The sequence below is a fragment of the Mobula birostris genome, chromosome 13 (genome assembly GCF_030028105.1).
Source record: "Mobula birostris isolate sMobBir1 chromosome 13, sMobBir1.hap1, whole genome shotgun sequence".
NCBI classification, from domain to species: Eukaryota; Metazoa; Chordata; class Chondrichthyes; order Myliobatiformes; family Myliobatidae; genus Mobula; species Mobula birostris.
The window spans coordinates 101,690,817-101,718,116 of record NC_092382.1 but is presented as its reverse complement, the minus strand read 5'-3'; the positions used below and the strand labels follow the sequence as shown (position 1 = coordinate 101,718,116).

Below are 27,300 nucleotides of genomic sequence, written 5' to 3'. Positions count from 1 at the left end.
AGAATGGGGGGACAGCGAGAGAGGGGAAGAGAGAGTAGGGAAAGAGGATATCACCGAGGGGGGGAGAGGGATGGGAGACAGCAGAAGGGGTGAGGGAAGACAGCAGGGGAGAGAGGGTAAAAGGCATCGATGGGTTTCTTGAGACATGCGTGATCGAAGTGGGCGAAAATGTTAGAGAATGGTGGACTGTGAGAGAGGGGAAGACAGAGTATGGAAAGAGGAGATAAACGAAGGGGAGAGAGGGATGAGAGACAGTAGGAGGAGTGAGGGAAGACAGAAGCGGAGGGAGGGTAAAAGGGATCGATGGGGTGGTTGAGACATGCGTGATCGAAGTGGGACATACAAGGCGGAAGAGACCAAGTGTGCGAAGGAGAAGGGAAGAGTGCGAAGGGGAGAGCACGTGTGGGAGACCGGGAGACTGTGACAAGGGAAGAATATTGAGAAAATGGGCAATGTGAGAGGGAAGAGATAATGGCGAAGGGGGAAGGAGAGGTTGAGAGATGGGTAGAGAGTGGGGAGAAAGAGCGAGCGAGAGTGAGTGGGAGGGGCAGAGAGAGGGAGGAAAGAGAGGGGGGAAAGAGAGATGGAGAGTGTGAGAAGGAGTGGAGACGGGGGAGGGAGAGTGAAAGTAGAACAGATAGTGTGAGTTACAGGGGACGGGGAGCTAGGAAGAGAAAGAGAGGGGGGAAGGGGCCGATAAAGAGGAGGGGCAGTGATGCGGAGATAATGGAGAGAGGGGAAATGAGAGACTGAGATAAGGGACAAAGCGGAGAGAGGACGAGAGAGGCGAGCGTGGACGAGAAGGGGGCAAATAGAGGTAGAGGGGAAAAGAAGGAAAGAGTGGGTGGGAGTGAAAGGAAGAAAAAAGAGGGAAGGGATATGGCTTGTGTTGGGATCGAGAGAAGAGAGAAGGGAGAAAAGGGCGAGAGAGAGAGGAGAGATTTTGGGTTTTGAAAGGGGAGAGAGAGGAGTATAACATTTTACAGAGTACTCCCTCATCACCGCCTCCCCCCGGCATTCCTCCTACATCTGCCATCCCACCGCTCTCCCTCCTTCGACCCATCAGCCCTCCCTCTGCAGTTACATTTCCACCACACTGCGCCTACTGCGACAGTGCAAAAACACCGCCCCTCCCATAGGAATCCATCCTCCCACACAACCCCGATTCGCCGGCCCTCCTTCTATACCGCCCTCCTACGTCGCTCCCTGCACTCCGCCCTTCCCAATGCGCACCATCCCCACTGACGCCCTTACATTGTTCGCTCTCCGAGGATTTCCCTCTGACTTATCCTCAAGCAGGGAACCGTTGGGATTAAGGGCACTTTCGCGCTGAGATCTCAGGACAGGAATTGAGTCATCAGATAAACACCGTGAAACGAGCAAAGATGGAACTGAGTTCCATCTCTCTGGACCCGAGGCTCAGAGAGGATCTTGACGTTGGGGGTCAGGGACGATACAGCAGCTTCAGCCTGGATCAGAAGAGTGAGGGTCAGAAACTGTCTGAGGGTCTCCCAACACAGTCCCGTCACACACTCCCGGTATCAGACGCATAGTGTAATTCCCTCCACACCGCGCCATCACACACTTCGGTAGCCAGTCACAGTTATCTTCCCTCTGGAGCGACGCGTCACACAGTGTTAGGTTAGAAACTGAGTGATTTTCATTCTGTACTGCGCCATCGCATACTTTTGGGGTCAGGCAGGCAGTGAACCTCTCTCTGTACCGTCCCATCACATACCCTGGGGTCAGGAACAAACTGAATCTCCCTTCACGCCGTCTCGTCCCACACTCCGGTGGTCAGACACAGAGAGAAGCTCCTTCTACACCGTCTCAGCAGACACTCCCGGGGTGATACATGGAGTGAATCCCCCTCTGCAACGTCCCATCACACACTCCAGGGTCAGGAACAGACTGAATCTCCCTTCACGCCGTCTCGACCCACACTCCAGTGGTCAGACACAGAGTGTAGCACCCTCCGTACCGTCCGATCACACACTCCCGGGTCAGGAAAGGAGTGAATGTCACTCCATACCGACCCATCACACACTCCTGTGGATCAACCGGAGAGTGAAGATTCCTCCAGACCGTCCCATCACAGACTCCAGGCGTCAGACACAGAGTGGATCTCCCCCAGCACCGTCCAAACACACATTCCCCAGGTCAGACACAGAGTGAAGCTCATTCCGCCCGGTCGCATCACACACTCCCGGAGTCAGACACAAAGTGAAGTTCTCTCCACGTTGTCCCATCACACACCTCCAGGGTCAGATACAGAGTGCGGCTGCTAACACTCAGTCACCTCACAGACTGCCGAAGTCATTCACAGGGCGAGCTTTTCTCCCCTCCCCACGGTCCCATCACACACACTCGGGGTCCGACACGGATTGAAACTCCCTCCGTCCGTTTTTTCTGCCCCACTCACCTCGGGAAGGAGACTGTGTGTCCGTTTTTTCGAACTTCACGTTCATGTAAGTCTGGCTGTCGTCCATCCTCTCGACGATTCTCTGCGTCTCTGAGCTCAAAGGGGGAAGCGACCGTTGTCAGAGGAAGCCCGTGTTGACAGGAGAATCAGACCGACACCAGCTCCAGATGGATAGCTGACAAGTAGAAGAACCGAGAGCCGGGGCGGGGGGAGCGGCAAGTGTTGGGGAGAGAGTTTGAGGGCGTGGAAGAGGATGGTCGAGAGAGATGAGAGTAGCGGGGGTCGGAGAGTCGGGAGAGTGGGGATAAAGTGGTGGAGGGAGAGAGAAGCGAAGATTGGGGGTCAGCAGAGAGAATGAGGGAACTGTGTGATGGTGGACTGAGTAGGTTATAGGGAATAAGAGAAGAAGGAGTGATGGGAGAGAGGTGGGACAGCATGGAAGATAAGAGTGTTGGAGACGGGGAAACCGGAGAGGACGAGGTATATGTGTGCGAACTTAGAAGTCGATGAGATTGGGAGAGAGAGGGAGAAACCTGGAGGCGTTTGAACGGGAAGAATAGAGGGAGAGAGAGAGAATGGGGGGAAGCGGAGAGGAGGATTAGGAGAGCGGTACAGAGAGGAAAGAGGAGTGTAGAACGGGAGGGTTGAGGGAAAAGGATATAGACGGTGGAGGGAGAGATTAGTCGAAGGGGGAGAGAAAGGAAAGGCACGGAAGGAGGGATTTCGAGAAGAGAAGCGGGTGTAACGAATGTCGGAGCGATTTGTGTCATTCATGCAAAGTTTATATTGTCCTGAATATTGGTAACAGCCCTTCACCTTTCTCTTCCGATCCCTCTTCCCCACTCCCCAACCTCCTCAATCCCTCTCTCTTTATCCCACACCTCCCTCCACCCCTTCCACCACCCTCCCTCCTCACTCCCCTTCTTTCCCTATCTATATCTCCCGTTCGCTGCATCTGTCCCTCCCTCCCAGAAAACCCTGCCCACCCCCCTGCGCACCTCCCTTACTTTGTAACCCGGTGGCAGGATGGGTTTCCAATTATCCTCCGCTGTTCTCTGTGGAGACGCGAGGAGAGGAAGCAAAAGAGGGGAGGGTTTTGCAAGGGAGGGGGAAATGCGGCTGCAGATGGGATAGGATGTGGGAGTGGAGAGGGGGGAGGGAGGGACGTGCAAGAGTTATTGGAAGCGGTAGATTTATGGCAGGGAAGTGGAGGGTAGAGATGGGTGGGAGGAAATTATCGTTTCGAGAGGGGTAGACAAAGGGCAAAAGGACAGAAGGAGGTAAGATCCTGGGAGGTAGAGGAGCGATGGTTATGGTGTTATTCCGATAGAAGGAGGGGCGCTAAACCACCCCTGTCGGTGAAGATGAGGAGTGGAGTATAGGGTCGAAATGGGCCTTGAAGACACAGGCGAGAAAGTCTTTCTCCCAATCTCATGTCTCCCTCGCTCGGAAGCAGGATGTAGTTCTGAAAAAAGATGGGGAGATTGACGGGATACAGTGGTGAGCAGGGGGACATAGGAGCTGGGAAGGGTGTCGGGGTGGCTAACAATGGGGAGAATTTCGCCTCGTCCCCAATCCTCCGCACCTGCCGACTCTCACTCTGTGTCTCTGCCTCTCTTTGAAGACTCGGAAAATCCGGAGGGGAATATCGCGGCACGGCACGGCGCACGGCAAGGTGAGGGCCAGAGTGGAATCCTCTCCACCTCCCTCTCCTATTCATTACACCACTTCGTCTCTTCTACCTCTTCCTCCACCCTTGATACGAACATAGAGTTCTCCAACTTCGTGTTATTCCCTCCCCCTCCCTCCCCTACCCAATTCCACTCTGCCCCCTCCCCCAGCTGCCTGTCACCTCCCTCATGGTTCCGCCTCCTTCTTTCCCTTATTCCTTCTTCACCTTTACTGCCACCACCTCCCTGCCTCCCCTCCCCCACCCCTTTATCTTTCCCCTTGCTGGTTTTTCACCTGGAACATACCAGCCTTCTCCTTCCCACCTTCCCCCTACCTTCTTTATAGGGCCTCTGCCCCCTCCCTCTACAGTCCTGACGAAGGGTTCCGGCCCGAAACGTTGACTGATCGTTTCCACGGATGCTGCCCGACCTGATGAGTTCCTCCAGCGCGTTGTGAGTCTTCCTCCAAACTCCCTGTCTCCCTCTCCCCTCGCTTTACATCCTCACGCTCATTTCCATCTGCCTCTCTCTCAGTCTCCCACCCGCTGCGCTATCCGTTCAATCTGCCTCTTCCTCCCCTCTCCCTCCTTATCCTCATGCTTCTCCCTCACTCTCGCTTTCTCCTTCCTTGTCCAACGTCCACCTCCTCCCTCTCGTTTTACCCTCTTCACTCTCCATATCCGGCTCACCGATCTCCCCCCACCACTTCCCCAGAAGTGACATCCTCATCTCTGCCTCTCCCTCCCTCTCTCCAAACCTCTCTAACTTTCTCTTCCCCCTCTCCATCCCATCATCTCCCGCTCTATCGCATCTTTTTTTTCTCTCTCCGGCCTCCCTCAGTCTTCACTCTCCCTACCTACCGCTTTCTTCTCCTACTCTTTTTTCCTGATGCCCACTCACCATCTGTGCCCATTTCCCCTTTCCCACTCCCTCTCCCTCTCCCCTCAATCTTCCCTCCCCACCGTCCTTCCTTTTCTCTCCTATTACTTTCCCCTTTCCCGCCCTCTCCCTCTCTCTTTCCATCCTGCTGCCCTCTCTCTCAGTCCGAGTCCATTTCCCTCAATCTACCCTCTCTCTCTCCGTATCGCACGCTGCCCGCCTCACTCAGTCCCTCTCTATCCCCCATGAATGTCCCTAACCTGCTTCAATTTCTCTCCTCTCTCCTGTTCCCTCACTAGTTCTGCACCCTCTCTCCAATGCATTTCCATCTCACTGCCCTCCTCACTTAGCCCGCTGTTTCTACCTACCCTCTTCCTTTCTCCACCACCCTCAGTTTCATCCTTCCTCTCTTCCCGGTCTGTCCGTCCTCACTGATATCTGATAACTATACCGGTCGGCTGTTCTGCACCCAGGAAAGGCGCCACCCGCTGGCCAGGTCGTGAAATGCTCGTACACCCTCGTCACCATTTTTTATCACTGCAGTCGGGTTCTATCACGTTCTCCATTGTAAGTCAGGCGCGAGGGGAAAGGAGGAAGAGTTTCAGCGCTATACAAACACTCACGATCTGGGTTCAGACACAGAGTGAAGCCCCTTCTGCCTTGTCCCGCAACACACTAACGGAGAAACGGCAGAGTCGATTCGATGGCTAAATCTCTGTCGGGATGGATTTAATTGAATTTCCTGGATTCCTGGGTCTCAGAAACTCAGAGTCAGGTGGGGTGCGGGGGTTCTGTGGCACGGCTGAAAGAAAGAGGTGGGGGTGCGAGAAAATAGAGAGACAGAGAACCTCTGCCCTGTCCAAACGCATACGATCGGGGGCCAAAAACAACAATAAATTCACCATCCATTATCAACATATTACTCATTTAAACTAGGGAGAGGAGTAAATAAATGCTTAAAAATTCAGGATAATCCACGATTGGAGCATAGGCATTAAACATAACGATTTTTTAAATTAAAAAGTAACCCAGTAATTACCAAAAATCTGCCATTCCGATCTGAAAAAAATGTCATGATGTACACATATAATTGAGGAATCTATAAAAAACTCCTTAGACTGTGGCCTGAGAGTTGGATTGGTGATCTATTCCTTCCAAAACTTAAAGAAGAGCTGATTATCCTCTCCCCTCAAATGAGTTCATTGTGCAAAAATAATATGAGCATTCAATCTATGGAATACTTTAAAATACTTTTTTTCCCGTTTAATCGGATGGTTTAAACCGTTTGTATTCCAATAAACAAAATTAATGGTCTGAACCATATGTTCCTAGAATCAACTCTTTGGTGTGCAAAAAGTTAACCAAAATGCAAACTCATGAAATCGGAAGAGGAACAAAAAATCAAAAAGGAACTGGAAGCGCGACAGTGCAGACATTTTTGTAGTTCTAAGTCAGCCCATTTGAAAAAACTAATAGTAAAAATCCTTTACCCTCCACCCACAAAGTCCCGAAACTAGTCCAAGAAAAGGCTAGAGAATAAACGAACACTAAATCTGCCTCCATTTCTGCAGAAGGCAGCTCAAAAGATATACGTTGAAAAGAGAACCACCCAAAACTCAAAAGAAATTAAACACTGCAATATAACAAAAACAGAAAAACACGAAAAATTGACATATACAACAAAATAAGACGTCTTAATGTTGCAGTTTCTAAAATGAGAGAAAAGAGTAAGCGCCAATCGATATTATTATTCATTTACAAATATAAGCAACTATTAATGGCACTTCAAGAAAAAAGAAGTGGAATACGAGAAATGGCTCAGTAAAAAAGACAAAAGGTATTATGAAAGAAAAGGAAAAGAAAACGCTATTTTATTGTACGATCAAAAAAAAAACACAAGATATTCCCCAGTGCAATACAAATTCTACATCAAACAGTTTTAAAACTCATATAGTTAGAAATTAACAAAACGAAACAAGGACGTTTTTCTTTGTTGATGATAAACTCATCAAGGCGACATCGAAACACACCTCACAATGACACCGACACGCTTACCGGGACAGTATTGTCCCTCAACATAGCACGATGTACCGCACTCTGAGGCAATTACCTACACCTCACACTGACGCAGGCAAACCCGTCAGTGTGGTACCGACACCTAAATTGACAATGACGCCGATATAGTACTCTCCGTGACATCGACACACACTTCAGTATGACACCCTCACACCCAGCGTGGCCATGACATGCCTCTTACTGTGGCTTAGACACACCCCAGACCATGACACAGATACTGCACTCACCGTGACACCACCAGAGTCCTCACTCTGACATATCCCCCACCGTGACATCGAGATTCACTTCATTTTGACCCGTTACACTTCCGCCGGTACAGAAAAAGAAGGCTTGTCACAGTGACACCACCACGTCCCTCACAGCAACTCGAACAAATCCCGCACTGAGACAGGGAATCAACCATCACCACGATTGTGACGCAGACCCCATTGTAACAAAAACAAAATACCTTTACCGGGACACTGATATACCCCTCAGCGCCACACAGAATCGACCCTCACGGTGGCGGCGCCGCCCCTCACTGTGCCACCAGTACACCCATCTCTGTGACACACTTCACCGTGACAGTGACACGGTACTCTCTGTGACTAGTTCGGTAGCCTGACGCTGACACACTCTGAACACTGAACATCGTTCCCCATCTCTCTCAGTATCACAGATTTGTCAGTCTCAGATCACCTCCGAAGTAGACAATCAGCTCCAACGGGAAGATTCTCACGAGATGAACAGGACCTAGCGCCAATGTCGACTACAATTTGATGAGTTAAACTCAACTCTTGTATCCAAGATATCTGAGATTTCCTACCTGGATCTCTCCCAGAGAACCTGTGTCAAGATTATTTCTGCTCTCAGCTCTAATCTGTCCGTTCTCAAACGAATGCGCACTGAACTCCGTCACCAGTTCACTGACATGGAAACGAAGTACAAATCCGTCAACGAAACCAAGGCTCAAATCTGTGATTTTTTGATCAGCAGAAGAGGTGAGGCATCATCTCCCTCTTTAACCCGCTCCTCATCACTCAGCAGTGCCTCTCTCTGGCAGTGTGTGATGGGATCGCGGAGAGACAGCTTCAGTCTGTGTCTGACTCCGGGAGTGAGTGATGGGATAGTGCAGAGGGAGCTGCTGTATGACACCGTTTTGAGTGATTGGATGTTGTGGAAGGGGAATGACACAGTGAGAGTACCATGGGAAGGTGTGGATGGAATTTCACTATCTGCTTGGCCCCCACGGGTGGGGGTGTCATGGGAAGGTTCAGAGAGAGGTTCCCTCAGTTACATTCTAGAGAGTGTATGTTGGGACGCTGTGGAGGGAGCTTCACTCTGCGTCTGATCCTCGGAGTGTGTGGTTCGGCCGCGGGGAGAGAGCCTCATTCTGTGTCTGACCACGGCTGAGTATGATGGGTCAGTGCCCGGCAACAGGTTCTGTGATGAGAAGTTGCGGAGGGAGCATCACTGTGTTGCTGACCACAGGAGTTTGTAAAGGGTAGATGCAGAGGGAGCTTCACTCAACTTCTGAACCCTGAAGTGTGTTAGGGATCCAGTCAGCCAAGTTGGCTCAGGGTTAAGAAGGCATACGGTACATTGGCCGTCATCAATCGTGGGATTGAGTTAAAAATGGCGAGATCTAATATGCAGCTATGCAGGACCCTGGTCAGACCCCACTTCCAGTACCGTGCACTCCACTCCAGGAAGGACGTGAAAACCACAGGAAGGGTGCAGAGGAGATTTAGAAGGATGTTGCCTGGATTGGGGAGCATGCCTTATGAGAATAGGTTGAGTGAACTCGGCCTTTTCTCCTTGGAGCGACGGAGGATGGGAAGTGTCTTGATAGTGGTGTACAAGATAATTTAGAGGCATTGATCGTGACATTCAGAGGCTTCTTCTCAAAGCTGAAATGGTTAGCGCGTGAGGGCATATTTTATGGTGCTTGGAAGTAGGTACAGTGGAGATGTCAGGTGTTACTTTTTTACGCAGAGAGTAGAGAGTGCGTGGAATGGGCTGCCGGCGAGCAGTGCTGGAGGCGAAACGACAGGGTCAGTTAAGAGACTCCTGGAGCTTAGGAAAATAGGAGGTTCCATGGTAAGGAGATGTTCGGCTTCAGGTGTCCTGACACTTGGTGTTCGCGATGGACGGTGTGGAGGGACCTTCACTCTGTATCTAACCGCTGGAATGTGTGCTGGGACGGCTGGAGGGAGCTTCACTTTCTGTCTGACCCCAGGAGCGTGTGATGGGACGGTATGGAGGGAGATTCACTCTGTGTCTGACCCCGGGAGTGTGTGATGGGACGGTATGGAGGGAGCTTCACTTTCTGTCTGACCCCAGGAGCGTGTGATGGGACGGTATGGAGGGAGATTCACTCTGTGTCTGACCCCGGGAGTGTGTGATGGGACGGTGTGGAGGGACCTTCACTCTGTATCTAACCGCTGGAATGTGTGCTGGGACGGCTGGAGGGAGCTTCACTTTTTGCCTGACCCCAGAAGTGTGTGCTGGGACGGTGTGGACGAAGATTCACTTTGTGTCTGACCCCAGAAGTGTGTGCTGGGACGGTGCGGAGGGAGATTCACTTTGTGTCTGACCCCGGGAGCGTGTGATGGGACGGTATGGAGGGAGATTCACTCTGTGTCTGACCCCGGGAGTGTGTGATGGGACGGTATGGAGGGAGATTCACTCTGTGTCTGACCCCGGGAGTGTGTGCTGGGAAAGTGTGGACGAAGATTCACTTTGTGTCTGACCCCAGGAGCGTGTGATGGAACGGTATGGAGGGAGATTCACTGCATGTCTGACCCCGGGAGTGTGTGACGGGACGGTGTGGAGGGAGATTCACTCTGTGTCTGACCCCGGGAGTGTGTGATGGGACGGCATGGAGGAAGATTCACTGCATGCCTGACCCCGGGAGTGTGTGACGGGACGGTGTGGAGGGAGATTCACTGTATCTCTGATCCCGGAAGTGTGCAATGGGACGGTATTGTAGGGAGATTAATTCTGTAATTAACTGCAGATGTGTGTGTGATGGACGGTGTGGAGGGATCCCCATTCTGTGTCTGACTCCCGGCGGATGTATTGGGCGTACGGAGGGACATTTACTGTTCTTTTTTTCTCAGTTCCAGAGCAAGCATGTCCCCAGGACTGGATCGGAAATGAAGACAGCTGCTATTTTATATCCACATTTGCAAGATATTATAATGCAGCGAAAGAATATTGTGATAAATCTGAATCAAACCTTTTTGAAATCAGTTCAAAAGAGGAAATGGTATGTGTCATATCCACGGAAGTTATATCCACGCTATAGTGAATCTCCCTCCACACCGTCCCATCGCACACTCCCGGGGTTATATACAGAGTGAATCGCCCTACACACCGTCCCGTCACAGTCTCCCGGGGTCAGGCACAAAGTGGATCTCCCTCCACACCGTCCCATGACACACTCCCGTGGTCAGATACACAGTGTATCTCCCTGCATACTCGTCCCTTAACACACTATCGGGGTCAGGTACAGAGTGAATCTCCATCCACCCTGTCCCATCACACACCTCTGCGTTCAGACACAGAGTGAAACTCCCTCCAGTCGGTGTCCATCAAACATGCCCGGGGTCAGACACAGAGTGAAGCTCCCTCCAAACCATCTCGTCACACATTCCCTGGGTCAGACACGGAGTGAGTATCCCTCCATACCGTCCCATCACATACTCCCGGGGTCAGACACCGAGGGACTCTCCCTCCACAGCGTCCCATCACACACTCCCGGGGTCAGACACAGAGTGAAGCTCCCTCCACATAGTCTTATCACACACTTCAAGGATCAGATACAGAGTGAAGCTCCCTCCACATAGTCTTATAACAAACTCCCTGCGTCAGACACAAACCTTTACCTCACGCACAACCGGTGTCAAACTTAGAGTGGCACTCCTTAAATTGTTCCTGATTTCAATTATAAATTGATCACACTTTAATTTCACAGAATTTTATTAACAAAGCTCTCCGCGAACAAGGCAGTTCGTACTGGATTGGAAAATGCAAACCCGGGTGAGATTTCAGGTCATTCAGGTTTCTGATGCGAGTGTGGGCCATGGGATTAGTTTGGGGACTGACACAGGTTGCGAGGATGGACTGTGCAGTGGGTTTAGTTTTGGGACTGGGACCGTGCTTGTGGGAAGTGGGATCTGTTTCGGGACGCACACAGGACTGTGGCGAGAGAGTGTGCCGATGGATTCATTTGTGCAGAGGCACTGGTCTATGGGGAGAGACTGGGGAAATGGAGGGTGCTTGGGGACTGACTCATGTCTGTGGCGGAGGTGGGATAAGGGGAGCTTCTGCGAACTGGCAGAGTTCAGTGGTGAGGGGTGGCCCAGTGAGGGTATTATGGGGATAGAGATGGGTCTGCGGGGAGAGAGCGGGGCAGTTTGATTTGTTTGGGGACTGGCACAGATCTGTGGGGAAAAATGTGTCAGTTGGGTATTTTCGGAACGGACACTGTGTGGAGATAGTAGGCACCAGGCTCAATCTGGGACTCACACAGATCTTTAGGGAAAGACTGGGCAATGAGATTAGTTCAGGGATAGACACGGGCTCTTTGTAGAGTGCAAGCAGTTGGATTAATTTGTGGACTGACATAGACTGTGGGTGGAAAGTGCAAAGCGGGAGTGTTTTGAATATCTAGACGGAGAAGGTTGGGCAGTGGGATCACTTTGGGGACTGGTACAGGGCTGTGGAGTAAGAGTGGGAAATGCAGGTATATTCTGCGCGCTGTCGCGGAGCCGTGGGAAGACAATGGATCTGTGGGGCTCTTCCGGAAACTGACACGAGGCTGAGGGGAGAGATAGAGGCAATGAAAGTAATGTTGGATTGGCACGGGGTCGTGGGGAGAAGGTGGGTTACTGGGATTATTCTGGGGCCTGACACCGGTCTGTGGGGAGAGGCTGGGACAAGAGATTAATTTAGGGACTGACACAGGGGTGCAGGGAAATAATGTGTCAGTCGAAGTATTCTGGAGACTGATACAGGCCTGGCTGGGGAAGTGGAGTAGTGAGAGATTTCGGGGTCTTCTATAGTTCAATGATGAGGGGGTGTATCAGTGATGTTAGGGACTGACGCAGGACTGTCTGCTGGCGCTGCGTTGTCCCATTTCAGATTGTTTATCCCTCCTTGATAGGAATGTGGCCTCTCATGTCCTGTACCAGATCAACGTTGGAAAGTCCCAGTGCAGTGAATGTCCATCACTCAGTTGGTCTCGCCGTTGCAGTGCTCAGCACCGTTTCATCTGCGAGAGGTCTGCCCCTTTGTGCCTGGATATTCCTGAAAAGATCCAGGATCTCTGTCAACAGCCCGAGGAGCCGACTTGAATCAAATGAAAATACACTCCTTCTGCCCCATTTATGTCTCTCCGCCAGTCATTACCCCACCCTCTCTGCCACTTCGACCCTACCCTATTATCCTCCTTCCTTCCATCGTCCTCTTACTCGCCCTCCCGACCTCTCTTTCCCCTGCTCCATCTAAACACTATCACCCTCCCCCCCTCCTACCTCCTCTATTTTATCCCCATTTCCTTCCCCTCGCTTTCTTGCCTCCTTCCCCGCAACTCTTCTCCCGTCTCTTCACAATCTCTGTCCCCTGATTCTCTACTCCCTGTCTAGCGCTTTCTCCCCATCCCACTCTTCTTTCTAAATCTAACCCCACTCACTCTCTCTCTTCTCTCTACTGCTACTGTCACCTTAATCATGTGCCCTAATGTTCTCGATACCCCAGCCCTGGGGAAATAGAGTGCTCGCATTCGCCTTATTTGTTACCCTTCTGGTTCTATACACTTCTATAACGTCACAGAATAAAGTCTCAAAATTCCTGACATCGCTCCATAACTCAGTCCCTCGAGTCTTGGCAGCATCCTCGGAAATCTCCCTCTGCATTTTTTTTTCTTCCAGCTCAGTGCTCTTTCCCACAGCAGGGCGACCAGAGCTGAACACCGTACTCCAAGTGCGGACTCACCGACGGCTTGTACAACTGCAAAGTGACTTCCGGTCTCCTGTACTCAGTGTCCGGACTGATGAAGGCCAGAGAGCCAAATGTCTTGTCCACCTGTCTCGCATGTTTTCTGCCGGATTCACGTTCTCTTTTATTACTGTGAATTTACCACTTGAGGTTTGTTCTTTTGAAGCATCAGTATGGCGCAAATATGTAAGATTATTGGAAAATATAAAAGGATAATAAATACCGCAAAAATGTGGTGTTGGAGTTTATGCATTCAAAAATATTATGGCACTGGGGAAGAAGATGTTCGCGAATCGTTGAGTTTTCAGTAACCTGCGTCTCTTCCCGGATGTAAGAAACAATCTTGGAGCTTGTCCCGGTGTGAGGGGCATCTGTAATGGATGCCTCCTTTTAGATGCATTCCCTCTTGAAGATGTCCTGGATACTGGGGGGCGGGGAGAGGTTAACCGTCATGGCGCTGGTTGAATCTACATCCACATACAACATGGGTGTCATTATACAGCAGTCATTGAAAGTGGGCATGCAGGTACAGCAGCCGGTGAAAAAGGCGAATGGTATGCTGGCATTTATAGCGAGAGGATTTGAGTACAGGAGCAGGGAGGTACTATTGCAGTTGTACAAGGCCTTGGTGAGACCGCACCTGGAGCAGTGTGTGCAGTTTTGGTCCCCTAATCTGAGGAAAGACATCCTTGCCATAGAGGGAGTACAGAGAAGGTTCACCAGATTGATTCCTGGGATGGCAGGACTTTCATATGAAGAAAGAATGGATGAACTAGGCTTGTACTCGTTGGAATTTAGAAGATTGAGGGGGGATCTGATTGAAACGTATAAGATCCTAAAGGGATTGGACAGGCTAGATGCAGGAAGATTGTTCTCGATGTTGGGGAAGTCCAGAACGAGGCTCACAGTTTGAGGATAGAGGGGAAGCCTTTTTGGACTGAGATTAGGAAGAACTTCTTCACACAGACAGTGGTGAATCTGTGGAATTCTCTGCCACAGGAAGCAGTTGAGGCCAGTTCATTGGCTATATTTAAGAGGGAGTTAGATATGGCCCTTGTGGCTACGGGGATCAGGAGGTATGGAGGGAAGGCTGGGGCAGGGTTCTGAGTTGGATGATCAGCCATGATCATAATAAATGGCGGTGCAGGCTCGAAGGGCGGAATGGCCTACTCCTGCACCTATTTTCTATGTTTCTATGTAACATCCTGCGACCTGAAGGTTTGCGGCCTCCACACCAGGCGGCGAGGCGACACGTCATAATCATCCCAATGATCATTTGCTTGTGTTCAATGAAAGACCGTATCTTCTCAAGCTCCTGATGTTGTAATCTCTTCTGTAACAAGAGAGCTATGGATGGTTGAGAAGACAATTTCCGAGACTCAGACTCGTAATAAACAAGAGGACACGAACGAAATCCAAAGGTAAAATCACAAGCTGGAGGACAGGAAAGTGATCTCATACGGTTGAGCACAGAGTGCTCAGTCCGAGGCCTTCAACTACAGACATTCCGTGAAGGTATGTTACAGACAATAATTGGCAGTCTGAGGTTGAAATTGAAAGACGCAGCCTACCAAGCTCCGGGGAATGTCCTCATGACATCTTCGAGTTTGCATGAATATGTTGGGCCCAGGATAGATCCTCTGAGATGGTGGAATATTGGGGAGGAATAAGGAAAGGTGACGTGTGATGTTACATTACCCCGCCCCCCGACCCCCGGTCCACCACCACCACCGGATATCGATCTCTCGGTTCTGTGCCTCTTCATTGTTCGGTGTGGACAGGCCGCTCGTTAGGTTCGACACAGCTTCCTCCCAGTGACTGCTGTCTCACCAGCACGTCCCGGCTGCCATAAACACCACCCTGCTCCTCTTCCAATTCTCTCCTCTTCCCTGCACATCATCTGAACACAAACACACGGACAATCTCTGAGTCCGATACACAATTCAAGACTATTAGAACGGCGGAGTGCTGGGGATTGGTGTCTCTGGCACTGAGTACGTTTCTGTAGCTCAGAAGGAAATAAGGGGTTGTAAGTTGGAAATGTGACCAGCTGTAGCGATCGGGTTATCTTTGTTGCGTGAGCAGAAAGTGGTTCCATAAACGAGAACGAGATTACTCGATGGTATGTGGTCGTTTTGAGTACCAGTAATATCGATATAAAAGGGGAGGTGGTTCTATAAAGTTATGTATGCGCAGGTGTTGCAGTAATAGAGAAAAAAAATCAATTTAACATGGGGCTAAAGAGTTGATTTCCGAACGAGGGCTTCAGATATGTGGATCATTGGACTCTCTTCCACGGAAGGTGCGACCTCTACAGGACGTGACGGTTTCATTCAATTCAATGTATGTTTAATTGTAATTCCTTCATATATGAATACCCATGAATACAGCCAGGACCAAGCTGCAAAACACAATACCAAGAGTCGTACACGGCACAAAGCACAAATAATGCAGAAAAAAAAAACAGAACGATACCTACGTACTTTGAATGTCTCCGAATGTCTTGTACTGGTCAAAGAACACTGAGGCTGTCTACAAGAAGGGTCAGAGCCGTTTCTATTTCCTGAGGAGACTGCGGTCCTTTAACATCTGCCGGACGATGCTGAGGATGTTCTACGAGTCTGTGGTGGCCAGTGCGATCATGTTTGCTGTTGTGTGCTGGGGCAGCAGGCTGAGGGTAGCAGACACCAACAGAATCAACAAACTCATTCGTAAGGCCAGTGATGTTGTGGGGATGGAAATGGACTCTCTGACGGTGGTGTCTGAAAATAGGATGCTGACCAAGTTGCATGCCATCTTGGTCAATGTCTCCCATCCACTACATAATGTACTGGGTGGGCACAGGAGTACGTTCAGCCAGAGACTCATTCCACTGAGATGCAGCACAGAGCGTCATAGGAAGTCATTCCTGCCTGTGGCCATCAAACTTTACAACTCCTCCCTTGGAGGGTCAGACACCCTGAGCCAATAGGCTGGTCCTGGACATATTTCATAATTTACTGGCATAATTTACACATTACTGTTTAACTATTTATGGTTCTATTACCATTTATGATTTATGGTGCAACTGTCACGAAAATCAATTTCCGCCGTGATCCAGAAAGTATGACTGTGGCTATGACTATGACTATCTACAATCTACACAAAAGAGCTTGTCTTCTGCCGAACGAACACTGGGGGCAGCACAGACTCAGGTCTGGAGGCCGCCACACACCACGCCCACGTTGCGCAGCTCCATCATTTCCTGGGCCAGCGATCAACTCTCTCAGTTTATACCTGAACTGCGGTGGAACAAAGATCCCAGTGGAAAGGTTTGTCATTAAAAGGGGGTCGGTGTGGAGTTGCAGGGGATGAAAACCAGAATGGCATAACAGATAGTGGAGTCAAAGCAGCACTATCAGTACGCTGGATGAACTCATCAGGATGGGCAGCATCAGTTAGAAACGACGAGTTGACGTTTCGGGCCGGAACCCTTCGTCAGGACTGAAGATTGAAAGATGGGGAAGGATTTGAAGAATGCTTGTCGCGTCAGTTGAAAGACCAGTAATTTGAAAGACAAAGGGGTGGAGGAGGGGAAGCATTGACGTCATAGCCCTGAAAACAATGGGTGGTAGAAGAAGGAGGCGGAACCATGGGAGACCTGGGGGAGGGGCTGCAGTGAAATAGGGAAAGAGGAAGGGAGTGGGAGGGAATTAACGGAAGTTGGAGAATTCTATGTTCATACCAAGGGGCTGAAGACTACCTAGACGGTATATGAGGTGTTGCTCCTCCAACCTGAGTTTAGCCTCATCATGGTAGTAGAGGAGGCCATGTATGGACATATCTGAATGGGAATGGGAAGCAGAGTTGAAGTGGGTGGCTACCGGGAGATCCTGCCTGTTGTGGCGGACAGAGTGGAGGTGCTCGACGAAGCGGTCCCCCAATCTGCGTCGGTTTTCACTGATGTACAGGAGGCCGCACCGGGAGCACCGCATGCAATAGGTGACCCCATCAGACTCACAAGTGAAGTGTTGTCTCACCTGGAAGGACTATTTGGGACCCTGAATGGTTGCAAGAGATGAGGTGTAGGGATAGGTGCAGCACTTACGCTTACAGGGATAAGGGCCGGGTGGGAGATCAGTGGGGAAGGACGTGTGGATCAGGGATTTGCGTAGGGACCGATCCCTGCACAAAGCGGAGAAGGGTAGAGAGGGAAAGATGTGCTTAGTTGTGGGGTCCTGTTGAAGGTGGCGGAAGTTGCGGAGGATAATGTGCTGGATCCGGAGGCTGGTGGGGTGGTAGGTGAGGACAAGGGGAACTCTGTCCCTGTTGTGGTTGCAGGAGGATGGGGTGAAGACCGAAGTGCGGGAAATGGAGGAGATGCGGGTGAGGGTATCATTGATGACGGCAGAAGGGAAACCACGATCCTTAAAGAAAGACGACATTTGAGATGTCCTGGAACGGAGAGCCGCATCCTCGGAGCAGATGCGGCGGAGACGGAGTAACTGGGAATAGGGAATGACATTTTTGCATGTGGCGGGGTGGGAAGAGGTATAGTCGAGGTAGTTATGAGAGTCAGTGGTCTTGTAGAAGATGTCAGTGGACAGTCTGTCTCCAGAGATGGAGACCGAGACATCGAGAAAGGGGAGAGAAGTGTGCGAAATACAGTAAGTGAATTTGAGGGCTGGGTGGAAGTTAGAAGTAAAGTTGATGAAATTGACGAGCTCAGCAAGGGTGCAGGAAGCAGCACCAATGTAGACGTCAATGTACCGAAGGAAAAGTTGGCGGGCAGTACTACAATAGGTCTGGAGTACGGGCTGTTTTACATAACCAACGTAGAGGCAGGCGTAGCTGGGTCCCATGCGAGTTCCCATAGCTAAACCCTTAGACTGAAGAAAGTGAGAAGAGCCAAAATAGAAGTTATTGTGTGCGAGAACCAGTTCCGCCAACCGGAGGAGGGTAGTGGTTGTGGGGAACTGGTGAGGTCTACTGTCCAGAAAGTAGCGGGGGTGCCTTGAGGCCTTCTTGATGGGGAATGGAGGTGAATAAGGATAGATAGTGGGGTCGTATGGGACAGATGTTGGTACGAGCTCAACAAAGTCAGGAAGCAAAAAGTTGAGCCTGCTGAGGCTCGAGTTCTGAGCGGCGTACATTTCAATACAGGAAGTACAGCAGATGAGTTCAGGGCAGGGTTCAACGCCTGGAAGCACGATCTTCTAGCCATTAGTAAGACTTGGGTGCAGGAGGGGCAGGTCTGTTAGCTCAACCTTCCAATTTACAGCTGTTTATAGTCGTGCTAAGGCATAAATAATTCAGGCTGAGGGGCTGTTTTACCCGTCAGGTAAAACATCACGGCGGTGCTCAGTTAGGACAGACTGAATAACTCGGCTAGGTGAGGCTTTAAGGGTGTAGGTGAGGAATAAGAAAGACATAAATTCGTTAATGGGACTACATTATCGACCGCCTAACATTCCCGGGCACTTCGTGGAGCAAACCTGTAGAGATTTCGCAGACTGTTGCAAGAGACATTAGTTTATGATGTTGGGTGATTTTATAGTTCTAGGGATCGACTGTCATCCTCATATTGTGAAAGGACCAGTGGGTTAGTTTTTCAAATGTTTTCAAGAGGGTTTCCTTATCAGCGCATAGAAAGTACCAACGAGACAGTGCAATAATCGATCTCTTCCTGAGGAATGGGACAATGCAGGGGACAGATGTTTGTGTAGGCGGCCGCTTTGCTTCTAGTGATGGTAATGCCAATAGATACAAGACATTTATAGAAAAGCATAGGTATGAACTCGGGTTTAGCTTCATATTGAAGTTTACATCACAGTCAGACACAAATAGAACATGCAGCGTGTATCTTTTCACCCAGGGTAGAAATGTCTATTACCAGAGTGTCCTCATTAGCGTGATAGGGTGAAGGGTCAACGGAGATGAGTTTGGCAAATTATATTTTTGCACAGTGTTGCGGGGTCTTGAATTACCCCTATCAATTGTTTCTTTGAAAAGAAAGAGAGAGAGCGAGAGAGCGAAGACGGCTCACAGCCTGTTTACACTTTCTACAAGGACACTGGCAGCTTCTGTGTTCTTACGAGACAGAAGGGAGGAGCCGCCTGATGGACAGACAGTGTTCAGCGCGGTGAGATAAACAGACGGGCAGCTGTTAGACCTGCAGACACAGGGTTTTGGACACTGAATGAGCTTTGTTGCACCCACAGAAAAAAAGTGGGTTTTGGAGGATCTCGCAGTGTGAAGAGGGTGTGACCCGTTGGGAATAATTCGTGTGACCGACCCTCGCCTGGGTTGATAATTCCACCACAGAAGAAGGGTGCCTTTTGTTGTGGACACAGTCGGTGACTTCTAAAGGATTTCCGAGGACAACGGGAAGATCGGCGTCGTCAGCTCACCTGAGGACTCAGATCTTTCCCTCTCTCTCTCTCTTCATCACTACTCAACTAAATACCTCGACCTGAACTGAACTTTACTCATCATCGTAAGACTATCTATTTACCCCTAGACGTGAAGAAGCTTGGTTTTCATATATTTCCACGCTCACTAATATATAATCACTGCTAACCTGTGTGAGATATCTGCATCTATACGACTGTATTGCGTGGTTACTAACAAATATCATTAGTTAATGGCAATGCAGGACTCCAAAGTGTTTTCCATTTCAGCTGGTACTTTAACCCGTCACAGGGCACGTGACAGAATTGGGGCCTACGTCCGAGACATGAACAAATTATTTGGGCTGCTTGTTTGAATTGATTGCGGAAAATCCCATTTGATTTCGTCATGTGGAAAAAGAGCAGAGCTGGGTGTTAGGAAATTTCTGGCATCGCCAAAGTCTGTGGTTTTGAAGATAACTAAAAAGGATGAGCTGCGGACGATTGTTGAGGAATTGGAACTTAAGACAGTGAAGAAGGTTTGACTAAGGTAGAAATTCAAAGAAAAATAGTTGAATATTATATTTCGACGAAACAATTTACTAAGGATGTGTTGAAAATGTTTGCTGAAGGTAAAGTACTTACTGAAGCTAAGCTTCAGTTTCAGCTGGAAAAATTAAAATGCAGCATGAGTTGCTCCTGAAACAGCTCGAGAGAGAAGAGGCAGAAAGACAGAGACAGTTCGAGAGGGAGATGTGGCAGCTGAGAGGTTCAGTGTCGGACCCTGCTGACTTTTACAGCTCGAGAGATCTTGTGTTGTTTGATGAATTTAAAAGTTGAGTTCCTGATGATGTAATGGCACACCTCGGTGAAGAGGATGCCGCCACCCTGCGGGGGTCTGCTAAGACAGCAGAGGAGTTTGTTTTCACCCACGGGGTTGAGTTTACTCCAGATGAGAGTTACCCAGAGAGTATCTGGGAGGTTCGGGGTGACCATGAATATGAAACTGGGGGAAAGGATGAAGGTCCAGAAGAGGCAGCTTTCCCAATTGTCTGTGTTCAGGCTGTTGAAGTACCTGTGGATTCACAGGGTACTGAACCTTGTGTTGAAGCTCAGTTAAAACCTGAAGTGTCTGACTTGGTTGGAGAGGAATGCAGTTCATTTGTGTCAGATGATCTTGGGGTTAACCTTGGTACCAGTGGAAATTGAAAATTCTCAGTCACTTGCATTAGGTAATGTTCTAAAACATAGTAATGAGATAAAAATTGGTGAAGTCAATGCCACTGAAAATATTGGTAAAAGTGTTGTTCCTGGACTGTTGAATAAAGTACTTGTGAAGGTTGGATTGGCTTTGCGACCTTTGGCCCTGTTTGCAGGAGTGCTGAGGAAGTATGTGCCATTCTGTTGAATTTTGATTTGACCTTTGGAGGTAAACATCTTCAAGGTTATGATGTTGTTCAAGTTTGGGGCGTTGAGAGACAAAATTTGTAGTGCTGTTGTGACCAGGAGGGACTATCGGTAGATGTTGCTATTCAGACAGGTCTGAAGAAAAGCCGTAGGAATAAGATAGAAGGATTGCTTGGCCTCTTCCATAACATAAACATGGTAGTTATAAATCTGGTGATCGTGCTAAGTTGAGGAAACAATGGGGGAGGTGCACAACTCTCCATGGTAAGGTTGACTTAACAGTTCAACGCATGAGCATGCTGCTGCTAATGATTCACACAGAGGGACTGGTGTTGACTCTTGTAGTAAGTCAGAGCATGTTTAGAAAGTCTGCTGAGGCCCATGATAGCAACACCAAATGGTTTAAAGTACGATGATGTGTCACAGACTTTTCTACCTTCCATTTTCCAGCAGGACGTAGAGGGTAGTAAAACTGATGAGAGTAAGGTGTTTGAGAAAGGTTTGTCCTTATCCAGGAGGGACTTTATAGAGGAACAGAATAAAGATTCTGAAATGGTAGCGTTAAAGGAGATAGCTCTCATAGAACAAGTGCTACTGAGAGAGTCAATGGGATATTATCTCAAAGTTGGGGTGTTGCTGAGGAAGTGGAGACCAGCCACTGGGCCTGCAAGTCAGGATTGGGCTATTGCGTATCAGGTAGTAATTCCAATGGTTTATAGGCTGAAGTTTTAAAGCTGGCCCATCGTCTGCCTTAATGTGGACATTTTTGAGAGAGAAAGACAGTGAACAGATTATGAAGGAATTCTGCTGGCCTAATTTAAGAAAGCATGCTGTGATTTTTTGCTGGACATACCATACCTGCCAGGTTGAAAGGAAACTTATTCAGGTTATTCAAGTAGCAACACTTAAACTGATACCTAGTTTTGGTGAAACTTTTTCTAGAGTCATAGTGGAGTATGAAGGCCCATTGTCAAAGACTGCAACTGGTCATCAGTATGTGCTAACTGTTATGTGTGCAGTGTCTGAGTTCCCTGAGGCCGTGCCTCGCGGAAACATCAAGGCTTAGACTGTGGTAAAAGCATTCAGTAAGTTTTTTCACACTGGTAGGTCTGCCCAAAGGAATTAAAGTTGAGCAGGATAGTAACTTTACTTCGAGAACATTCCTGGGGATGTTGGAGAACTGGGAGCTAAGCACACTGGGTCATCTGCATATCGCACAGAGTCCGAGGGAGACTTGGAACTGTACAGCTCCACGCTTAAGACCATGGTTAAAACATATTGTGTGAAAAATGGGAAAACTGAGATGAGGGGGCTCCCGTACTCTTATTTACTGTTAGAATATTAATTCAAGTATCCCTGGGGTTCAGTCCATTTGAATTCATTTTCGACTATAGGCCCAAAAGACATTTTACCTTGCTCAAGGAGCAATGGTCGAAACCAAAAGTGTGTGGCAGCGTGTTAGATTATGTTTCGAAATTCTGTAAAAGGTTTAATAAGGTGTATGACGTTACACAGCACGTTTGCAGAATGTTCAAATTAAAATAAAACACTTGCTTGGTAGGATAGCAACCGTGAGTACAGTTATAAAAATAAATGGAGTCGTGAATGCTGTTTTTGAGGTGGAAATTCATTTATTAAGCTCCTTTCTTGCTGCCCTATATTCCTCAATAGACCCATCTGATCCTTGCTTCCTAAACTTCATGTATGCTGCCTTCTTCCACCTGACTAGATTCTCCATCACACTTGTCACCCATGGTTCCTTCTCCCTACCATTCTTTATCTTCCTCACCGGGACAAATTTATCCCTAACATTTTGCAAGATATCGCTCAAAATCGTACCATGATATCACTCCCTGCAAAAACATCATCCCAATTCACACCCGCAAGTTCTAGCCTGATAGCCTAATAATTTTCCCTTCCCCAATTAAAAGTCTTCCTGTCATCTCTGATTCTATCCTTTTCCAAGATAATATTAAAGACCAGGGAGCGGTGGTCACTGTCCCCCAGATGCTCACCCACTGAGAGATCTGTGACCTGACCCTGTTCGTTACCTGATGCGAAAGCTAGTATAGCATTCCCCCTAGTAGGCCTGTCGACATACTGTAACAGGAATCCGTCCTGGACACACATAAAACAACTCTGCCCCGACTAAACCTTTGGAACTAACCAGGTGTGAATCAATATTAGGGAAGTTAAAGTCACCCTAGATAACAACCCTGTTATTTTAGCTCCTTTCAAAATTCTGCCTCCCAATCTGCTCCTCGGTATCTCTGCTGCTACCAGGGGGCCTATAGAATCCTCCCAATATTGTAACTGTTCCCTTCCTGTTCCTGACTTCCTCCCATACTGACTCAAAAGAGGATCCTGCTACATTACCCACATTTCAGTAGCTGTAATAGTATCCCTGACCAGTAATGCCAACCCTCCTCAGCAGCCCTCCCACCCCATGCCGATTTAAAGCACTGAAATCCAGGAATATTGAGAATCCATTCCTACCTTGGTGCCAGCCAAGTCCCTGTCATGGCCACTACATCATATTTCCATGTATGTATCCAAGCTCATAGTTCATCACCTTTGTTCCTGATGCTTTTTGCATTGAAATACACACACTTTAGCCCTTCTACCTTAGTACCTTCACACCGTTTATTCTGCTTCTCTTTCCTCAAAGCCGCTTTATATGTTAGATTTGTCTTTAGTCCATGCACTATACTTGCAGTTCTCACATGACCTTCATCCTCCTCCCTCTCACTTATCTGCTCTAACACATTGGTTCCCCTCCCCCTGCGAATCCCGTTTAAACTCCCCGGAGCAGCATTTGCAAACCTTCCCGCAAGGATGTTAGTCCCCCTCCAGTTCAGGTGCAAAACTGTTCCCGTCGAAACAGGTCCCACCTTCCCTGGAACAAGGACCAATTTTACAGAGACGTGGAGCCTTCCCTCCTGCACCGACTCCTTCGCCATCAAAAGATAAAAAGGAGAAAGGTAATAGCGGGGTGAGGTGAAGCGAAGAAAATTCATGTGTAAAGAGAGAAAGTTGACATGATTTGAAAAGCACAATGAGTGTAAAATCACTTTATCTGAACGCCCGTAGTTTTCGAAATAAGGTCAGTGAACTTGTGGCACAAATCAGTACACAGGGGTATGATTAAGTGGCCATTATGGAGACCTGGTTGCAGGGTGTAGAGATGGCAAATTGAATATCCAAGTATATCAGGTAATACAGAAGGATAGGCAGGAAGGTCAAGGAGGACGCGTAGCACACTTCATTGATGATGAGATCAGGGCGACTGTGAGAGACGATATAAAGTCTAAGGAGCAGGATGTTGAATCCATCTGGGTAGAGATAACTAATAGTAAAGGGAAAAAAATAAATCACTGGTGTGAGTTGTCAGTTGGTCAACGAATAATATCTTTGCAGAGTCACAGGCGAGAAGCAGAGAAACATCTGGGCATATAAGAATGGAAGAACAGATGTCATGGGGGACCTTAACCTGCACAATCAATTTGTTCGATGCAGTCCTGAGGAGGACATCATGGACTGCAGCCGTGATGTCTTTCTGGAACTGCATGTTATTTAACCTACGAGGGCACGTTCATCCAGGTTCGTCACTCTCGTTCCCCGGAGTATGGAGAGCTGTTACTTTCCATTTGAGACTCAGCCTGACAATTATTGCCTCCCTCATTCCCTCGTGGGATGTCTGTAGTTAAAAGACTCGTGTTGAGCACTCCGTGCTCAACCGCACGAGATCCATTTCCTCCTGGGTTTCCTTACTGTCCTCTTGGATATTTCTAGTCTGAGTCTGACTCTGCAGGTACCTTCACCAGCGTCCATATATCTGTCGTTATAGAGGGGATTAAAACGTTAGGAGTTTCAGGAGTTGTTGTCTGTCATTGAAAACTCGCGAATGTCTCAGGTTGTACGGCGGTGAGCATTCTGGTCAGTCGCATGCCGCCTGGTGTGGAGGCTGCAACGCAGAGGGTCGCCAGAGGCTGAAGACGTTTCTAGATCAATCAGGTGCATTGCGGGCACAACCCTCCCCTCCATCGGGAACATGTTCAAGAGGAACCGCATCCATTACTGAGGACCCTCACAAACCGGGAAATGCCCTGTCATCATTCGTACCATCGGGGAGGAGGTACAGGAGCCTGACGGCCCGCACTCAACGATTTAAAACAGGTTACTTCCCTTCCACTATCAGATTATTAAACGCTTCCTGAATCCATGAGTACCCTCGATATTCAGCTATTTTTTGTTTTTATTAATTTTTGGAACTTACATTAAAAAAATTACGTTTTTCCACCGTACTAATTGTGCAAATGATCAACTCTCAGGTGGTATCAGTCACAGACAACAGATCAGATCGTGATTGCGGTTACAAATATGCGCTGCAGACAGACAGGACATGTGGCACGCTGCTCGTCACTGAGTATAGGATTCGGGAGGTCACATTGCAGTTGTACAAGACATTGGTGAAGCCAAACCTGGAGTACTGCATTTGGTTCTGGTCGCCTTGGTGTAGGAAAGATGACCTGGAAAGGGTACAGAGGGAGATTTACGTGGATGTTATGGGGATTCGAGTGGCTGCGTTGTGGAGACTGGACTGACGTGAGGAGCTTATTCTTTGGAGAATACGGGTGACACCACAGAGGTGTATAAAACCCCGAGGGGCATAGATAGACTGAATGCGCACAGTCCTTTACCCCAGGGTCGGGAATCTGTTTAACAGAGTGCACAGGAGAGAGGTGAGAGTGGGTGGAGAAGAGATAACAGAGAAGGAGGTGTGGGGAACGGTGCAGGGAGGGGAGAAGAGTGGGAGAGATGGCGAGAAAGAAAGAAATTGTTGGAGAAAGAGGAATGTGGGAGAGTGTTGGGGGAATGGGATGCGAGTAGTGGAGGAATAATGGTTGGAGGAGGGACAGATTGGGTGAAGAGGGAATTTGAGGATGACGTGGATAAGAGAGGGGAAGAGAGACGGGCGCGAAAAACAGATTGTAATGTGAATCAAGTGTGCCCTACGGACTGCTGACAGAGACCCTGGATCCTCTCAGGAATATCTGTGCACGAATGTGTACACTTCTTGCAGATGAAACGGTGTTGATGATTGCAATAGTTCCTCCATCCGTCCGAGTCGCAGTTCACGCAGACGGACCTTCCAGTGCTATACTTGTAAATAAGACTAGAAGTCTCTTCCCTGTCAAAGAAGGTTAAACAATATCAACAGAGTCAAGACAGCTCCAGGAGGACAACCGAGACCGTCAGCAAACTGATCCCACTGAATCGCACTTTCCACACAACCACGCGTCGGTCCCCAAACTAACCCCCTGAACCATTTTCTCCTCACAGACCAGTATCTCTCCCTAAAGAGATGCCACTGCCCCACACTTCCTGAACAATCTGCGTCAGAATCTAATATACGATCGTGACCCCCTCACTTCCCACAGCCCCAGTGTTTTCCCAGACTAATCGTACTGACCCAGTCCCAAGCCACATGGCAGTAATAATCCGAATCTCACCCGTCTTCGCATTTTCCACACCGGTATGCGCCGTAGTGATGGCTGAGAGCGTTGAAAACAATATTCTGCGAAATTAATTGTTTTAATTAATTTTAAGAAGGAACCTCCCTCAATGCCTCAAACCGGGAGTGTGGGATGGGATGGTCGAGAAAGAGGGAGTTTCATTCTTTGACTGATCCGGGGAGTGTGTGATGAGACAGTCTGGAGAGAGCTTCACTCTGTGTTTGACCCCGGGAGTATGTGATGGGACGGTGTGGAGGGAGATTCACCCCTTGTGCCTGGTCCTGGGAGTGTGAGATGGGACTATGTGATTGGAGCTTCACTCTGTGTCTGACTCGTGTGTGATGGGACGGTGTGGGGGGAGTTTCACTCTGTGTCTGACCTCGGGAGTGTGTGATGGGATGGTGTAGAGGGAGCTTCACTCTGAGTCTGACCCCGGGCGTGTGTGACGGGACGGTGTGGAGGGAGATTCACTCTGTGTCTGACCCCGGGACTGTGTGATGGGACGGTGCGGAGGGAGCTTCACTCTGTGTCTGGCCCCGGGAGTGTGTGACGGGACGGTGTGGAGGGAGATTCACTCTGTGTCTGACCCCGGGAGTGTGTGATGGGACGGTGTGGAGGGAGATTCACTCTGTGTCTGACCCCGGGAGTGTGTGATGGGACAGTGTGGAGGGAGATTCACTCTGTGTCTGACCCCGGGAGTGTGTGAGGGGACGGTGTGGAGGGAGATTCACTCTGTGTCTGACCCGGGAGTGTGTGATGGGACGGTGTGGAGGGAGATTCACTGTGTGTCTGACCCCGGGGGTGGGGGGGGGGGGTGGTGCGACAGGACGGTGCGGAGGGAGATTCACTCTGTGTCTGACCCAGGAGAGTGTGATGGGGCGGTGTGGAGGGAGATTCACTCTGTGTCTGACCCGGGAGTGTGAGATGGGACGGTGTGGAGGGAGATTCACCCTGAGTCTGACCCAGTGAGTGTGTGATGG

General features: G+C 49.2%; 3 protein-coding genes across 35 annotated transcripts in view; 1 reads left to right on the top strand and 2 right to left on the bottom strand.

Annotated features, from left to right (window-relative positions):
• LOC140207214 (uncharacterized) overlaps positions 1-4,549 on the bottom strand; it is a 38,543-nt gene extending 33,994 nt beyond the window's left edge. For 3 of the 20 annotated variants that reach the window (XM_072275594.1, XM_072275600.1, XM_072275598.1), the window contains exons 1-2: positions 3,430-3,658; positions 2,423-2,955 (exon numbers count right to left, since the gene is read on the bottom strand). In XM_072275594.1, coding sequence (XP_072131695.1) covers positions 2,423-2,489 — 67 coding nt within the window. In that variant the 5' untranslated portion in view covers positions 2,490-2,955; positions 3,430-3,658. Of the gene's footprint in view, positions 1-2,422; positions 2,956-3,429; positions 3,659-4,427 lie in introns of those variants that run through there. The other 17 variants (XM_072275601.1, XM_072275602.1, XM_072275605.1 and 14 more) reach the window with 10 other exon arrangements.
• LOC140208127 (C-type lectin domain family 9 member A-like) lies at positions 4,048-12,386 on the top strand. The gene is made up of 5 exons (XM_072276610.1): positions 4,048-4,097; positions 7,698-8,027; positions 10,149-10,297; positions 11,006-11,070; positions 12,197-12,386. The coding sequence occupies exons 2-5, from the start codon at positions 7,925-7,927 to the stop codon at positions 12,384-12,386; spliced, it is 507 nt and encodes a 168-aa protein (XP_072132711.1). The 5' UTR covers positions 4,048-4,097; positions 7,698-7,924.
• Positions 12,387-25,051: 12,665 nt separating this feature from the next.
• LOC140207210 (uncharacterized) overlaps positions 25,052-27,300 on the bottom strand; it is a 154,267-nt gene continuing 152,018 nt past the window's right edge. For all 14 annotated transcript variants that reach the window (XM_072275579.1, XM_072275577.1, XM_072275589.1 and 11 more), the window contains 2 exons: positions 26,318-26,382; positions 25,052-25,995 (listed from right to left, as the gene is read on the bottom strand). In XM_072275579.1, the coding sequence (XP_072131680.1) occupies positions 25,806-25,995; positions 26,318-26,382 (255 nt within the window). In that variant the 3' untranslated portion in view covers positions 25,052-25,805. The remainder of the gene's footprint in view (positions 25,996-26,317; positions 26,383-27,300) is intronic.

Excerpts from the sequence above, each read along its gene's own strand:
- LOC140208127 (XM_072276610.1), top strand. The coding sequence starts at position 7,925 with ATGCGCACTGAACTCCGTCACCAGTTCACTGACATGGAAACGAAGTAC. Across the intron at positions 10,298-11,005 it reads TCAGTTCAAAAGAGGAAATG|AATTTTATTAACAAAGCTCT; the intron begins GTATGTGTCATA and ends TTAATTTCACAG. Across the intron at positions 11,071-12,196 it reads ATTGGAAAATGCAAACCCGG|GAATGTGGCCTCTCATGTCC; the intron begins GTGAGATTTCAG and ends CCTCCTTGATAG.